At 34.0% G+C, this 13,208-nt stretch overlaps 1 protein-coding gene across 1 annotated transcript; it reads right to left on the minus strand.

Moving 5' to 3' along the window:
* Nucleotides 1–6,639: 6,639 nt before the first annotated feature.
* LOC141659727 (uncharacterized) lies at nucleotides 6,640–10,006 on the minus strand. The gene is made up of 2 exons (XM_074466656.1): nucleotides 7,458–10,006; nucleotides 6,640–7,372 (listed from the first exon to the last, which is right to left on the minus strand). Exons 1-2 carry the CDS (start codon nucleotides 10,004–10,006, stop codon nucleotides 6,640–6,642), a joined length of 3,282 nt encoding a protein of 1,093 aa, XP_074322757.1.
* Between the last annotated feature and the right edge of the window lie 3,202 nt (nucleotides 10,007–13,208).

Here is a 13,208-nt window from a genome sequence, read left to right on the forward strand (position 1 = left end):
AAACTGAGGATTTCTATTACTTGATCTGACCTTAATAATAATTTGTCAGAATCACCATCTTCCAATGACTCGTGTACAGTGGATGGTGCCTTAGGTTGAGCAGTTTGAGCCTTGCCCTTTATTATAATATGTCTCCATTTATCCTGAAAATCCCAATAACATTTAAATTATAAATTGAGATATATTTAAGAAACATACAATCTGAGAGTAAGTATCAGCAATGAAAGAGAGCATGCAAAGTTCATAATACCTGTAGGTCCTTACTTTTACGGAGAACTAACACAGTGCTGAACTCCGGGTCACTGAGAATTTATTTATTTGGACAAATATGTCTATATCAGTATATGTATCCGTAATTGTCAGATTCAGATACGGATAATATCCTCTTTGTTACGGATACGAATGCAAATTTTTCAAACGAATATCAAATTCTTTAGATCTTTTTGATGGTCATATACATAACCTTTAATAATATATATATATATTCAGAAAATCATTAATTTATTATTATTAATGTTAGCATATATAATGATATTACTAAAATTTATTAATATATAAAATTACTGAAAACATATAAAAAGTTCACATGAAAATTTTTAAAAATAATTTCCTAAAAAATTAATTAAAATTAATAACTTTAACTTTAATTTGAACTGTGACCACAATATAGTATTATTGTTATTATTTATTTCAACAATCTATCTATCTTTATCTATGTATCTGTACTATTATATTAAGATAATAATATTAAAAAATTTATTGGTAGTTGTCCGGTCACTCAAATTCAAAGTCATTAAATATTTCAGATCAAATTGACGAGAACTGTTAAATATAATCCTAAAAATTATTAAATTGGGAGGTGTAAGGTTCCAATACCACTAGCAACATATTAAAATTATAATTAACTAATTATATTTATAAAAACAACAGTGCATTACACATGTTATATACTAGTTATCCATAAAAATTCATTATTCTAAAAAGTTAAAAACACTCACGTCATGCATAGGTCATGGGCGAGCCACTATAACTGCATATGAAAAGGATGTAATTTAGTTTCAATGAATAAATTTAGCACAATCTATGCTATTATTGTATTTTTTAAGCAATTCCTTCCTCCACTCCAATTAGTCGATCATTATAATCACACAAGATCTCTATTTTGATTTTATAAATTAGGTCAACTTCTTCGGTTTAGCCAAAGAAGCCCGTTAATCTACTAAACATATAATAAAAAATCAGCTGATATAAGAAGTTATATTAAATCAACAAAACCAAGAACAAATAAGTGATGGATGAGCACCAAAGCGTATTTAAGTTAAAATTGATAAGCAATGACAAGACAAACAAATGTACAACATCAACTTCAAGAAAATGGGTTATAAATAACGGAATAAAATGGTCGTTAATAGTCTTTATTAATTGGAATGATGTCAAAAGCAACGGTCGACCAACTAATGTAGGTATTTTCAAACCGGGTTAATATTGAACCAACGGTTGCAAATAATTGTCATTGAGGAGAAACATAGTCGGTTGTTCTAACAGACGAGCTTCTTGATATTTGGCCCAATACGCCATGTTGGTAAACCATATCAGATATATTACCAACTAACTGACCTATATTTGGATAGCAAAAGGTCGGTCAAAAATGTTAAAGTATTTACGACCAATTTTAAGTTGTAATTAGACACAAAAAGTTGGTTCGTTATATTCACTATACCATAAATGGCCTACAGCAACACCAAGAAAATGTTACAACAGGCCCAAAAAAGTGTTACCACAGCCAGAAAAAGGCCTAAGGTAACATAAAAATTAAGTTGCTTTTTTTCGAGTTACCTTTGGCCCCTAAGGTAACATTACTTTTGCCCTGCTGTAACATTCACTTTTATGTTACAATAGCTGTCAAAGGTAACATTAATCTATGTCTATAGTATCACAATATGTATGTTACCTTTGGACTCAGAATTTCAAAAAAAAATGGGGCCCACATGTAGGGCCCACTGGTGGGCCCCATTTTGGGGCCCTATTTGTTTGCAAAGGTAACATACATAATGTGATACTATAGACATAATTTAATGTTACCTTTGATGCATATTGTAACAGTAATGTTTTGTATTATACCAATTTCTTTGTAACATTTTTAGTACCTAATGTAACATATTTTTCAAAAAAAAAATTGACAGGAATGGTTTGTAAATTCAACATGCCATAAAATCTGTTTTTCATCCAAGTCAACCAAATAAACAATTTCAACCAAACTCCATATCAGTTTTCACAAACCCCCACCAAATACTGCGGTTTCACACAATTCACCAACTCCACATACTCCACATACTCCAAAGAACAATTACTTAGTCTAGGACGATAAATAAACATCCAAAAGCTAGTACGATAACACTTGTTACTAGTACGCAAAATAAGATATGTAAAAAGGTGCACATCTGAAATCTAAAGTCCAGAGCCTCCGGTAACTGGTGTGAGGTAATTGTCATTATCGCTGGTTGTGCTGAAATCTTGATGGTTGATTGTGATGCCTGGATTTGCGTCGGCTATTTTCTTAAGTAACCAGGCCATATTCTCCTGCACCTTCTTGTTGACTTGCATATCCACTTCTTCTTGTACCTTCTTTGTCATCGATGCCTCGACTTCACTCACCAGAGTCTGCTTTATCTTTCCTGCCAACTCCTGTACATAAGTATTTGTCGAACCAGCAGTACTGGAGTAACCTTTTGCAGCATCAGGACATCTTCCATGGAGCCAAGATGGCCCATGTTTTTTTCCATCAGAAAGTAGTTCCTCGTTGGGATCTTCGCTCGTACTGATTTTTTCCTTAATCTTTTTCTACATACCAGAAAAACAAACGAACACTTGGTCACACAATAATTTAAATGTTTCACTAACTAATTTCAAAATAACCGAATAATTTAATCCAATTAAATTCACAATTAGTAATCATTAAATAAAAATGCATGCAGGTACATAAATAAAACTTCTAAACACCAAATAAATCATAAAACACAACTAATTAACCATCTTGCGACATTAATGGATATTCAGAAGCACTAAGATTAATAAAAAACACTTACAATCTTGTTTTTTATTTCTTCAGTGTTGGTCTTATACTCACGACCATCAGTACGCTCACGAGTCTCAACAAAAACCTCTGCTTCACGTGGTGGACGCTGATTCTTTGCCTTTTTTTTCTGACAAAAATGAACAAGTTAGCCAAAAGAAATATAGAAATTAATTTCTAGATATATAGTAATATATGTAACCAGAAGGCTGCCCACATTCATATATTTACGTAACAACTAGCTTATTGAGGTTAATATGCGTAATTGAGATTCTGGCCATACCATATTGTTTCGAATTTGTGCGAAAGTCTTTGGACCAGTAGTGTGTGTGTCTGTATACTGACATCGACTTCTTGCATTTGTCGCTGCTCTTTTCTACAAAAATGTGAAATAACTTTATGTCACTTAGATCAAATATAAATACATAATTAAATATGAAAGTGCAAGGGGAATTAGAAAACCTTAATGCTTTCATCATTCCAGTACTCCAGCAACATCTTGAAACTCTCAAGGGGAATATCAGTTGGCCTATTTTCCATCCGTTCTTCATCAGTTTCAAATGCTTTATAATGCGCCTTCTTAATTCGGCTCTTACGTGTCTTCCAAGATGACTGAATGGTTTTCAACACCCATGTTTCACATTCATCAGGTATAATGTATCTTTGCTGGAAAAAGTCAACAAAATAAAGAACACAAGTACAGTTAATCAAAGGTAATGTTGCAGAAAAATAAATCACGATAATTAAACAATGTATGTGATACCTTGACATAATTCCACAGTGTATTTTTCAAAGTTTTCGGAACATCACGCCAAGAAACATAGGTAAATGACACGCATCGCTTTGCGAGTGTCCCCAAGAAGTTACTAAGTTCAGAAATTACTTTGTCCTCATCTGAAACGGGCTGGAACCTTTAATTCATCTGAAGGACAACTCGATGGTCCATATTTTTGGTATGAACCCTATCCATCCTCGTCGGTCCTCTCAGCCTTATAGGAACTTCAACTACATATGAGCAAAAATTACTTGCAGGAAAATCAAACAAAGTAGGAATATTATAATAAATTTGATTATATTTATGGGTGTTTTTCTAATATGTCGTATTTCAAAGATTGGTCTATAAAGATGTCTTATTTTTAGTTTTTATTTTTTTAATGGGTGTCTTTATAATAAGCAGCCCTTATTTTTAAAATGATAAATATAGATAACGCATACCTTGGATTCTGGACACTCTAAAGGACCTACTGTCATAAAGAATACATTAATTCTCATGGGGGTTGTGTTTTAATAATTATATAAAAACACAAATAACAATTAACAGCATTATAGATTACATATGCTAATTAAATTTGTGCAAGAAGTTTTATATCTATCACATAATTAACCATGGTTAACTTCACAATTTCATTAACTTAAATGACATAAATAACCTTATGCCAATTAACCTCAATTATAAGTAATTTACTAAACTGATGCAAATTAATCAATTATGGAAAATATATGAATGTGGGTAGCCTCAAAGTGAGTATTCTTTAAGGGGCCTTAAAGGAATAATTCCTTTATAAATAATCAGTTTATGTAATCATAAATAAAGGAAAGAAGATACCTGCTTCCTCCTCTTCTTCAATATCCGGAAAAACATTATCTTCAACAAGATTTTCTGTAGCAGTCTTTGTAGTTGCAGTTGTACTTGGAGAAATTTTCGATTTCGCTGCAGCTGCTTCCTTTTGGCGCTTTCGCATAGCCCAAAAAGCCTCCATTGAACCATTTGCTTCAATTGACGGTAGCTGAATCAGAGGTTCTGCAGGTTCCATATGTGATAATGACTGATTTTCCTTCTCAGTAGCATCCTTGGTTCCTTCCTTCTGTGATATAACAGTATTGGCTCGTGACCGTGTTGTTGGTCCACGTCCAATAAGCACCTTGCTTTTCTCAGTTTTCCCTCTCTGAAACATAAATCATGTAAAACTCAATGTTTGTGTATATATGAATTACAACTATCAACCCCGATGAAACATTTGGGGAAGAATTTAGAAAATGTGAAAATGATAGCTTTATGACATTTATGACATACCTTTTCAGTTCCTGATCCACCATCCTTACTAGCAGCCTTCCTTTGAGTTCCCGATCCACCATCCTCAAGATCCACAGCTGGATCATATTCCTCATCGCTCCCCTCTTGCACTTGCTTCTTTTTTTTTGGATTTATCTTTTAAGATTGAGTTTCTCACTTCAGAAGAGAGTGTAGGAAGATTGAGGGCAAAAAATACTTCATTGTTCCTCTTTACTGTGACAGCTCTCAGTTTTTCATACTCCGTTAGAGGAGGTGGAGGGGGTAGTTTCTGCAATTTCACATAAATTCATGTTAATATAGGTATGACGGAATTACTGGATTAATAAAGGGGTTACATACATGTACTTACATGTACTTAAACAACAATAATCTAACAAGAAAATTATAGGTATTACTGAATTATATGCTAACCTCCAGTTCATTTTCTCCCATACGCTCATCTTCATGAGTATCATGTAAACTCAACTTCCTCCTAACACTTGGAGGAGTTTCACAATCATCACCATCAGTGATTTCCTGCACTCTAGAAAGCCGTGGTGACTTCCGAGTACCCTCTAGAGGAAAGTTCTTTGAGTTCCTCTTCCCAGCCTTATCAACTTGGTTTGCCTTCTTATTCATCTTCTGTTGCTGTAGTTGATGAGTGGTTACAAACTGCCGCTTGACTTGCTTTTTAGCTATAAAGACATAAAAATAATAATTATGAGTTTGAATAAAATCTAAATATAGTAACACCTATATATTTCTGATGCCCCTACAATTAAGGTATATTTCTGAAATGAAATTAATATATTACCTGCTAAGATATCCTTTCTTGGCCGTATTATTACAAATGGCTGCATCTGATCCATTGGTTCGATAGTGCTATCAACGACATTGTCAAGATAAAAATCAACATTTTCACCGTCTGCAGCTCCTGCAGTTAATGAACACAAGTCCACATCATTGGACACCAACTGCCACCCCCCCTGCTTATCACCTTTTCTCATATAAATCCCTCCAATTTCTGAATATTCAAGGTCATCCTTGACATAATCCATCAATACAGGGTACGAAAACCTATCTACTTCGACATTCCTTATAATCAGTTCTTTACCACCGACATACCGTGTAGGCTGAAACTCACCCTGGTGGTACAACCTGAGATTTATGTATGCCATCCTACAAAAAATTGAGAAAGTATAATTAGATGAAATCATTAAAATAATCTGAGACATGGCACTTAAATAAAAAACACTTAAAAATAAACACTTAAAAGAAACATTAAAAGAGCAGTATGCAAGTCAATAAATTTAATAATGCTCTAAATTAAGAAGCGATCGCATAAAGAGCAGGGCAGATTTAAAACTAACAGAACATTATATTAAGAACAAGTTAATTAATTAAAAGAAAATACATTAAAACATGATAAATTAGGCAATTAAGAAGTCACTTCATTAACAGTTGATACATCAGAAACTAGGCCCTTGATAGTTACATATTTCGAATTACAAATTTAAGTAGTTTCTTCGTTTATTCTAGCCTTGATGGGGACTTGTCGTGTTGGGACATCATCTCTGCACCAGTTAATATCCGTGTCTATTTCTAGAGGAACACTAGTGTGTAAATCATGTAAAACTGGATCCCCGGCTTCTTCATTTGCATTTTCAGCTTCGACATCGCACCAATCCCTTGGCAATTTCTTTATAACATTATACATCATCTTTTCAGTAGGATCTTCTACGTAGAAGACTTGCTGCACCTGTGAAGCTAGCACATATGGATCAGACTTCTGACATAATCTGTTAAAATTAACTCGAGTTAAACCATATAGATCTTTCTCTTCCTTATACCAACAACACTTGAACACCACTACAGAAAATTCTCCCCAATAATCAACTTCAAAAATCTCTTCAATTGCTCCGTAGTAATTGACATCGCCGACCAGTGGATTTTGATCTTTTGAACTAGCAAAGCTAGTAGTCAAAGCAGTTAGAAATACCCCACTATTTTGGGTTGTACATTTAGCATCTCGGTACTTTGTATGGAATCGATATCCGTTAAGTACATAACCACTATACTTCTTCGCTGATTGATTAGGGCCCATTGCAAGCACTTCCAATTCCTTTGAAATGTTATCTTTTTTTCCGACCTCCCCCTTCATCCATTTCCAAAAATCTTCAGAATGTTCTCTCTCACGATTGTATCTTTTTGACTTGGCTTGTCCTTCTATTAAGATTCGATGCTCCCTACAATAATTACCTAGTTAAAAATCAAGACAAAACAGGTTCTAATTCTATAACAGTTTTTCACAATTAGTAGCTAGAATCTTACTCGATTAAACTATCAATTTCTTTATTCCCGCAGTTGAATAGAATATAACGATGAATAGCCATCCATTCAACTTCAACTAAATTCACAGCCTTTCCATCTTTATTTCTGCGTGAACCAATAGGAAATTCTACTTTTTCTGGAAAACTTTCAAATTTTGCAGCCTTGGTAAATTTTGATCCTCCATGGCCACCCAAGAATCTTGAACAAAATATCAAGCATTCTTCGGCCAGGTAACCCTCGGCGATACATCCCTCTGGTTTAGATCTATTCCGCACATAAGATTTCAATTTATTTAAATAGCGCTCAATTGGCCACATGCTTCGAACATGGGCCGGTCCACCAAATACAATTTCTTGGCACAAGTGAATCAAAAGGTGGACCATCACATCAAAAAAAGCCTGAATGAATATAGTCTCAAATTGACAAATAATTTCAATTATTTCTGTTTGCAGCCTCTTAAGATCACTTAAGTCGATGACTTTACTCCAAATACCTCTTAAGAAGGCCCCTAATCTGATAAAAGGGACTGCAACCTCCGGTTTCAAAGATTTCTTCACTGCAAATTGTAATAAGTAGTGCATGAAAAAGTGAGCATCATGACTCTTATAGCCAGATACCTTTCTCTCCTTCATGTGCACACACCGGCTGATATTAGAGGCACTTCCATATGGGAATTTAGCATTTTTAAGGACAGAGCAGAATAAATCTTTCTCTTCATTTGTCATGTCGAATATCGCAGCCCTTATTTCAAGGTGTTTCCCGTCACTTGATAGAACAGGATGGAGGACCTTTCTGATGCCAAGTTCTTGCAAATCTAGGCGAGCTGCTATATGGTCTTTTGTTTTTCCAGCAATATTGAGCAATGTGCCAAGTACTTTATCACACACATTCTTCTCGATGTGCATAACATCAAGGTTATGTCGAGAAACATTGTGCTTCCAGTAAGGCAGATCAAAGAATATTGATTTTTTCTTGAAAGGCGAATTCGACTTAATCTTATTTTTTTGGCGCTTTCTTTTCTTCTCTGGTTTCTTCCCCCCAAAATGATTTACAAATCCTGCCAATAATTCTTCAATGTCTGTTCCAGTTAGAACCTCTGGACAACCTCTCAATTCAATTTGACCATTAAATTTTCTTTTATCAAGCCTCCATGGGTGTTCGGGATGGAGAAATCTCCTATGGTCCATGTAACACATTTTCCGACTATGTTTTAGGTACATAGAGGATGTTTCATAATTGCAAACTGGAAAAGCTAGTCTTCCTTTTGTGCTCCATCCAGATAGCATTGCTAGCCCGGGAAAATCACTGATTGTCCAAAGTAAAGAAGCGCGCAAGTTGAAAGTATGGTCAGTAAGGGCATCATAAGTCTCAATGCCTACTTCCCACAGCTCATTCAGTTCAGCAATTAAAGGTTGCATGAAGACATCTATATTATTCTTCGGAGACTCGGGACCAGATATGAGTGTCGAGAGAATTAGATTCTCTTGCTTCATACACAGCCAGGGGGGAATGTTGTAGTTAACCAAAATAATTGGCCAAGTATTATGACTTATGTTCATAGTACAAAAAGGATTGAAACCATCAGCGGCTAGGCCCAATCTGATGTTTCTGTTCTCGGATGAAAATTGAGGATAACGAGCATCCAATGCCTTCCAAGCCTCTGCATCAGCGGGATGTCGAAGTTTGCCGTCCTTTTTTCGACCTTTTGCATGCCATAACATCAGTTCTGATAACTCTTTGCTCATAAACATGCGTTGCAACCTTTTTTTGAGTGGAAAGTAGCGCATCACGTTTGCCGGGACCTTGTGAATTAACTTCTTCCCATTATTGTCCACGGCGCCTTTTTTTTCCACTACGACCCACCTTGAAGCACCGCAAGTTTTACAATTTTCTTCTTTTTCATTTTCAGCCCAAAACAGCATACAATTATTGGGGCAGGCGTGTATCCTTTGATAATCGAGCCCTAAATCTTTAATAACATTCTTTGACGCATTAAAAGACAAAGGAATGTGTGCTTCTGGAAAAGCATCTTTTATCAGCTCTAATAAATCCCCGAAACCCGACTCCGAAATCCCATGAATGCACTTTAAAGAGTACAGCCTAATGATAAAACTTAAGCGGGAAAATTTTTTGCAGCCCGGATATAAGGGCTGCTTTCCTTCTTCAAGATGGCCATAAAATTTTTTGGCATCATCATTCGGTCCAGTAGTATCATTAGTACGATGGAATATCTCGTCCAAATTATCTCCGAAGGTAAAGGAATCTTCAAAACCCATATTTTCTGCCCGTTCAATATCTATCCTATGATCTTTGCTCGAAACCTCACAAATCCAATTCGCATACAATGGACAAGGGCCATGACAAATAAGATGATCATAAATAAGATCTTGAGTATGCCACTTGCCATTTCTACAATTCTTGCAAGGGCACAACATTTCATCGCCTACGGAAAATTTGGGAAATGCATTTTCTAAAAAATCCTTTATCCCCTTAATGTAAGGTGTACTGTATTTTGGAAGGGTTATCCATTGACTTAGATCATCGTCCATCACTACAGAAAACAGGACAATAATGTTATATTCCTAAAAGAAAACAACGTAGTCGTGAAATCATACACCCATATTGGTTATACGTTCTAACAACACAACGCAGCCGTGAAGCCCTAAGCAGACCGAGGTAATATTTTATGTTCTCATTTTCATTGGTTGTACATACTAATAACGACACAACCGTGAAACCCTAAACCCATATTAGATATGCGTACTAATAACAACGCAGAAGTGAAATCCTAAACCAATATTATAGATTATATGTATTAATAACAATACAGCATAACAACGCAGCCCTGAAATCGTAAATCCATATTAGATTATACGTATCGAATCCATGTTATATGACCATGAATATACATGTGCATACACCCATTTCCGTATTATCCCACTCCTCCTACCTACCGAACTGTGACAGTTGATGTTAACAAAAATTTAAATACTCGTAAAGGGTTGAAACTCTCAGGAATAAAGGTCAAATTAACATAAATGTAAATACTCATAAATAATTGCATTATAGATACAACAGATATCTACTTACACAATCAATTATATCCACTTGACTATGATGATTTACATGTAAGTTATAACTAAAGCCTAACATGAAAATCAACCGGATAAAAAGCAAATATCGAGAAACAAATTTAATACAAAAATCACACTTACAGATCTACAAAAATAAAAAACCCCAATTCCAATTAAAATTACACAAAAACATGCATGTAACATACATATACATGTATAAAATACACAAAAACACGCATGTAACAAATTAGAGAAGAAACTAACAGAAATAGAGGGGGCGAGAGAGAGAGAGAGAGAGAGAGAGAGATAGAGAGAGAGATACACAAAATCAGAGAGAGCGAGAGCGAGAGAGAGAGAGAAAGAGAGAGAGAGAGAGAGAGAGAGAGAGAGAGAGAGAGAGAGAGAGAGAGAGAGAGATGTAGTACCTTAATGTTGAACCGCAAGCTGATTTGAAACCCCAATTAGAAACCCTAGCTCCAATCTGTGACCCGCTTCTCCAAAATGTGACCAGCTTCGCCAAAATGTTACCCCCAATTAGAAACCCTAGCTCGAGAGAGGAATGAAAGAGAATAGCTACTGGGAGAGAGAGAATGAGAGAGAGAGTGAGAGAATGAGGGAGAATGAAATTAGAGGGAGAAGTTAATTTGTCTGAAATTTTAGCGCTTCTCCAAAAAATTTGAGCCCGCCTGAAAAAGCCCAGCTAATTTCATCTCTTTTTTTAAAAAAATTAAGTTTTAATTGTCTTTAAATTTTTTATTGATAAAAATTTATCAATTATTAATTAATACAGTTTATAAATTTTTTAACAAAAAATATTTTATCAATCTTAACTAATATTAATATTTTTGCTTAATTATATTATAAAAATTGATTAATTTTCATGTCAAATAATTATATATATTTAATTGTTTGTAAAATATACTACTTTTTTATCCAATAATACCCTATTGTAACATAAATTGTCACATGTTACTCGTATGTAACACTTTGAAGCTATAGTAACATGTTTTAAAGGCTATGCTAACATCAAAAATACTACGTTGCGGTAGGCTAAGATGAGCATACCTAAGGTAACATAATTTTGTAACATGCATGATTAAACCATTGCGATAGGCCATCTATGGTGTAGTGTATTTGATCGTGAATATTGCAGTAGGTGATAAGAGATAAGCAAAAAGGGCCAATTGCTTGGTCGTTTATGTTGAAGGAGATAATTCAAAATGAACTTGAATTCAAACATTTTTTTTGAAGAAAATATTTGTAAGTAAATTGAATATGATATGAGGCTATTCCATATAATCGTCTGTACCTACGCCACTTTTGATAAACTGCGGCATTAAATAAGAAATAAGAAGTATTTTGTTCGGATGTATTTGAAATTGGTGTTAAATCAGCTTTACTGTCAGAAAAAGTACAGGTGAAAAAAGAGTTGTAAAAATTAGATTACTACTTGATAATAAATTTAGACGGGATATATTTTGATGTAAAAATTTTAAAAATAATGTTGTTGGTGAGGTTTTATGATGAAATCATCATATGATTCCCATAAAACATGAAAAACTGTTTTTAAAAAGCACGAGGGCGCCCTAATTATCTAAAAGCAGTATTAGGCCAGAAGTACTTTATAGAAAAATAGTTTTTGAAATTTATCAAAAAGATATTTTGATGTTATTCAGCAAAAAGCTGATGTTGCTGTGTGCAAAAGAAATCCCTACACACCCATAAATGTCGGCTCGTTTCCTTCCTAATCTAGTTTGCCACAAAAAATTCAAGATTTATGATAAATTATCACTTTCTTAATAAATTGAAAGCATACTTCAAGATCAAAGTCGTGCATAATATATTTGGAACAAATAATTTCCTATTCGTTAGGTTAATGAAGTTCATTAAATTATCATAGACAATTAGAGTTACTAATATAGGAATAACAATACAGTTTTCCATCAACGTAAAATATAATTATAAATACATAATCAGCTTTCTCCTCTAGCCACTAAATCGTGCAACCAATATATGTACAAAAAATATATGTACAAAAAAAAGCAGTGTATAAGTCAGTATTGCTGCCTATGAAAAAGATATTGTATAGGTCCAACGAACAATCTTAGAGCTACCTATGAAAAACAAAGTAGTTTAGATTCAATGAAAAAAGATATTGTATAGGTCCAATGAACAATCTTAGAGCTACCTATGAAAAACAAATTAGTTTAGATTCAATGAAAATTTTTTAGCACATGCTATGTCGTTACTCTTTTAATTTTTTTCTGCAATTCCATACTCCACTTTTCCACATCAATTATTCAATCATTATAATCTCAAAATATTTTTAATTTGATTTTAGAAATTAGGTTATCTTGAATGTACTACTGAGCACAAGAAGCTTCATAATCTATGAACATATAATAGCAATCCATAAAGGAAGTTATTTAAATGAACAAAGCCAAGAACAAATAAGTAGTAGATGAGAACCAAAGTGTATTTCAGTTTAAATTCAGACATCAATAACAATTCAAAAAATGGCACAATATCCAGAACAACAAAAATAAGTCATAAATAATCGAAAAATGGTCATAAATAGTCCTTGAAGGTTGGAAATTATGTCAAATGCGACCATCAACTTGAATTCATACACCTTAATATCACTTGTTTGAGGTACTTTATGATCGTTTTAAAATTT

This window comes from Apium graveolens, chromosome 5 (assembly GCF_009905375.1).
Source record: "Apium graveolens cultivar Ventura chromosome 5, ASM990537v1, whole genome shotgun sequence".
NCBI classification, from domain to species: domain Eukaryota; kingdom Viridiplantae; phylum Streptophyta; class Magnoliopsida; order Apiales; family Apiaceae; genus Apium; species Apium graveolens.